Source organism: Haplochromis burtoni, unplaced genomic scaffold, assembly GCF_018398535.1.
Source record: "Haplochromis burtoni strain Fernald_Lab_line unplaced genomic scaffold, NCSU_Asbu1 Contig_731, whole genome shotgun sequence".
NCBI classification, from domain to species: Eukaryota; Metazoa; Chordata; class Actinopteri; order Cichliformes; family Cichlidae; genus Haplochromis; species Haplochromis burtoni.
In genome coordinates, this window is record NW_024583092.1 from 112392 (window position 1) to 117386 (window position 4995).

At 38.0% G+C, this 4995-nt stretch overlaps 1 protein-coding gene across 1 annotated transcript in view; it reads left to right on the forward strand.

Moving 5' to 3' along the window:
- Positions 1 to 1151: 1151 nt before the first annotated feature.
- Positions 1152 to 4995, forward strand: part of LOC102288667 (major histocompatibility complex class I-related gene protein) — a gene marked incomplete in the record, with an annotated part of 73275 nt that continues 69431 nt past the window's right edge. Inside the window, 2 exon segments of the mRNA XM_042215469.1 lie at positions 1152 to 1274; positions 3189 to 3458. Of these exon segments, the coding sequence (XP_042071403.1) occupies positions 1226 to 1274; positions 3189 to 3458 (319 nt within the window).

Genomic DNA, 4995 nt, shown 5'->3' on the forward strand with positions numbered 1-4995 from the left:
AAGTGTATATTTATTTTCTTACTCTTTTTGTATAGCCTACATTGTTTGTTACTTGCACTGCTGTAACTGGAGCCTCGTCGTCTCGTCTATATACTGTACTGTATGTAACGGAGATGCCAATAAAGTTTACTTTGACTTCAGAACAGAAACAAGCAGGCGCACCGAGGGCTCTCGCGCTCACTTTTCGCGGATAGAATTTCGAAAAAACATTGGTGCAAATTATAAGTCTGTATCATAATGTCTGGTGTTTTCGTGTTTGTTGGTTTGTTTTATTTTGTGAGTTGGTTATTTGATGCCGCTCCAGCCAGCCAGAGAATCTCCCGCCGCCCCGCCCTCTCCTCCCTGTGCCGCAAGCAGCAGGCGCACCTCGCAAACAGAAGGCGCCGTTACTCTCAGCAAACGGGCGATAGAAAACCAATCGCTGCCTCTGCCATTCCCTATATGCGCTGGCATGATGTCGGAGCATCATAAGTACGAGCAATTTTTTTTTTTATTATTTTTTGCCGATGCCCGTGATGCCGCCCCCCACCACCACGATGCCGCCCCAGGCAACCGCCCGTTTCGCCGGTATCAAAAACCGCTACTGCCTTATAATGTGAGTGAAAGTAAAACAACACATTTGTAAACTTGGGTTACTAGGAATGACCAAAATAACTGATTTTCAATTAAAAAAAATTTGAAATTATTATTTTAAAAGAGATATATATTAAAGAATTGTGGGTCAAAAATGGTACAACAAAATATGAGAAGAATTGTCTTTTCAGACATGTGCTGTGAGTTGCGGAGAAGAGAAATTTGTGGAGAATTCCATGTCAACTATAATAGGTGGATTTTGTAAATAACCTTGTTGAATTAGACTAGTAATATCCTTTTATTTCTTTGGAATTTCTCTGCAATCAGGCTGTCCCAATACAATGTGTGCGTTTGTTTCTATTTGAGTTTATGTTTGCGATCAGCACTGAAGGAGAAATGGCGCTGCCTAAAGCCCATTGTAGAAGCGCAAGCAAATGTATGCAGCGGATAAGAGCTTCACCGAGGCTCGTGATTTTTATGTCATTTCTTAACCAGATGAGTTGGAAAGTTGGGAATTTTGGCCTAGATGACTTGCCATCCCTCTGTTTCACGCATGCGTCAGACGCTGCAACCCCTCCCCTTACGGAACGGTACAGAAAACACTGACAGTGTAGGGAGTGAAATATTCCTACCCATTATAAAAAATATAATAATGGAAATATTATTTTTGTTGCTTTCCCTCTTTCATTTCTCATCACCAGGTAAGACTGCATCCACATTCTTCATTTCTTTGAATGCTTTAATTCCTGTAGTGTCCTATTTCGTACTGCGTAATAGTTTTAAGTTTCACTTTCACAATTTGATAAATAACTAAATTTAACTAGTTTTAACTGAATTATAGGTGAAACTGGGGGCAGATTGAACATTCGTTGCATTTTTATTCTTAACTCACAGAGTAGAAATAGTCAACTTTTAATAAAAGGACATTTAAAAGCAAACGTGACTGAAACCCTGTAGTCATCTCCCTGGTCGCCGCCCCAAAACTTCAAAGAACAAAAAGATCAAGCATGAAAAGTACAGACAAGTGTTTTTAGAACATCATTAACAGACAGCAGTAGACACGTTTTATTGTTTTTTAAGACTCTGTTTCACTTCAGCTCTTCGTATGTTACAACTTCGCTCCTCTTTCGCGGTTTACGGACCAACACTATGCACTTCCGCCGTCCGACAGTTCGCTGCAGGTAGACGAGCAGTCCTTGGATGCAGTTCAATTCAAATACTTTATTGTCCCACAAGGGGAAATTTGTTAACCGGCAAGGCAACAACAGGAGTCAACAAAACAATCATAAAAAGCCACAAGACAGTTATTTGCCATTGAGGAGACGGGTTGCAGTAGGGATAAAGGAAACCTGCAGTAGGGATAAAGGAAACCTGCAGTCTTTTGGTCTTCCTCACAGGTACTCTAAAACGATGACCAGAGGGAAACAAGTCAAACTCACTGTGAGGTGGATGGTTAAAACAATTAACAATAGAATGAGCCATCCTCTGCACATGTTTGTTACAAATGGCCAAAAGGCCATCTTGCCAATGCCCTGAAGTTTTGCTGGCAGTTATTACCAAAAGTCCCAACCGTTTCTTGTTCTTCAGAGTCATGTTCCCGAACCAGGCAGCAAAACAGAAGGACGTAACAGATTCAATAAGACTTCTGGAGTTGAGCATACATATCTTTGTTCGAATATAAGTTCAGGCACCAACTGTCAGATACATGCAATACATCTAAACTAGGTTATATTATTCTACAAAGCCAGTTTACAATAAACAGTTAAAGAATGTGTACTCACGTTAATTAAGCACTTACTGAGCCCCTAAAGGGAGCTGCAGGAAAAAGCAGATTTCCTACAAAGTGCTATCCCTGTCGGTTTGTAAACTATCTTCTTATTCCAAAAACAGAGTACCAAAGGACTTGAACCTTTTGTAATGCTTCTCCTTGGATCCGAGATATTTTAACAGTCTATCTATTTTTCTTTTTAAATCAAATGCACATCTTCACCTTTATATTTCTTACTAATATTAGAATGTTAAATATGACTGCTTGTCCCACAGATAGCTCAGTTAGCTACATTAAACATCATGTAATGATGGTTATTCAATGAAGTCTGTAAAAAAGATTTACAGATAGCGGAACTCCTATCTGAACTGTCTGGAAGGCTGTGGTTTCTACTGCACCAAAAATGTTGATCATGAACAAATCAAGAAACTGACTCTATGAATGGAAGGCTTATGACTGTTATTGTTATTTTTTTCTGAAACATCAGAAATGTTTATTTATAAAATTGGGAGTTGCTTATTTATTATTCTTATTTTAACAGGTGACAATAAACAAGTGAGATGGGAAAATCTTTACTTTTTATTTAGTTGCACAATGATTGTGCATACATAGACATTCTCTTACAACCCAAACCTCATTTTTACTTTCCTAATTATTCTGAAATATTATTTTACTTTAAATAACATTTGGATTGGCCAAGAGCACTGTAATTGTTCAATAATAAAATGAATCTTCAAAAATACAACTATAACTGAATCATAGCCTAATGAATGTGATATTTTTAAATAAAGTTATAATTCTTTATTTACTTAATTTACTAATATGATAAATATTGTTTGTCCCACAGTGAAACACTCACTGAAGTATTTCTTCACTGGATCTTCTGGATTACCAAACGTCTCAGAGGTTATAGGTGTTGGAGCAGTTGATGGCTGTCAAGTGGGCTACTGTGACAGCAGTAACAATATAGTAGAGCCAAGACAGGACTGGGTGAAGAAAATATTTGACAACAACCCTCAGCAGTGGAAGTGGTACACTGATCATTGTTTTGAAATTCAGCCAAGCTTCTTCAGAGCCCGGATTTTTAGTCTGTCTCAGCAGTTCAACCAAAGTGGAGGTGCAGTATTTTTGTTAGACATTATGTCAGATCATTATAAATCATGGGACATGTTTAAACAAAACTTAGTGATACAGAATTGTTTTGTTGATCAAGAATTAAATAAATTAATTCAACTTTTAGTTATGGGGTGGCTGTAGCTCAGGTGGCAGAGCAGGTCAGCCACTAATCAGAAGGTCGGTGGTTCGATCCCAGGCTGCCTCCTGACTGCATGCCAAATATCCTTGGGCAAGGATATTTGGCATACTGACCACCACCAGTATCCTTGCCTACTGGTGGTGGTCAGAGGGCTGGCAGCCTCGCCTCTGTCAGTGCGCCCCAGGGCAGCTGTGGCTACAATGTAGCTTGCCAGTGTGTGAATGTGTGCATGAATGGGTGAATGACTGAATGTAGTGTGAAGCGCTTTGGGGTCCTTAGGGACTAGAAAAGCGCTATACAAATGCAGGCCATTTACCATTTAAATTAAAGGGGTGTTAATTCTGAAGTTTTAGATGATGTTTCTTCAGCAGATGTCATGCCAGCTGAGGTAGCTGTGCCTGTTACATCAGAATAAGCACCGAAATACTGCAGTGATCCCCCTGAAAAGTTAATACATTACATTATTATTTTTAGTTACAGAGTGGAAGAAACGACATAGTTATATTACATGTATCGGGTCTATACATTAGTGACACAACAAAGCAATTTTTTCAAAATCGCCAATTTTCTTTTTTTGCGTTCTTGAGCACCACTCTTAAATATTCTTTTAGGAGCTATTTATGCAATGTTAGGATAATTATAATTCTGTACGGAGATGTGACGCTATGATGAGGCTGTTCCGATCCTGCCCAACTATCCTTGCGGCTAAGATCTAGCCAGAAGTTTTCTTCTCAACTTGTAGAAGTACTGTAAAGTTTTCAGATTCTCAGTATTTACAGTCTCCTTATGGGCTGGACTCTGACAAAAAATCAGTCCGGGCATTTTGAATAGTGACCGGCCCACCATGGTATCATAGGAAAAGCCATAAAGCCTTTCTAATAAACTTAAACCTACACCATCCTCCCTATTCTGGTATTCTAAACAGTACTTAGTAAAAATATAAAACAACCTAATTTATAATTATATATACCTAACAGGGTTGCCAACTCCCAGCAAAAAAAGAAAAGAAAAAAAATAGGGAACCACTCCCCCACCCTCTGCCTCAAGATTCTTAATTGACAAAACCTATTTTAATTTAATGCACGTACAAAACAAATGCACAGAAATCTATTATTTTTCTCCAGTAATTAAATAGATTCAACATCTTTCTTCAACAGAATTGCATACTGCACAGATGGTACCTTCCCAAAGGAAAGAATGCTATAACTTACTAGGGTATATACTAGACTTAATTTTTACTGAATACGATAAATATGAAGATGAAAACTTTGGTTTAATTATTTATTAAAAGCTAGACATTTTAAATAAGAATAAGAAAGAAAAGTACAAATAAAACACTGTAAAAAGCCAAACAATAACATTTTAGGTTATCGAAGTGACTTATATATTACGTTTAACC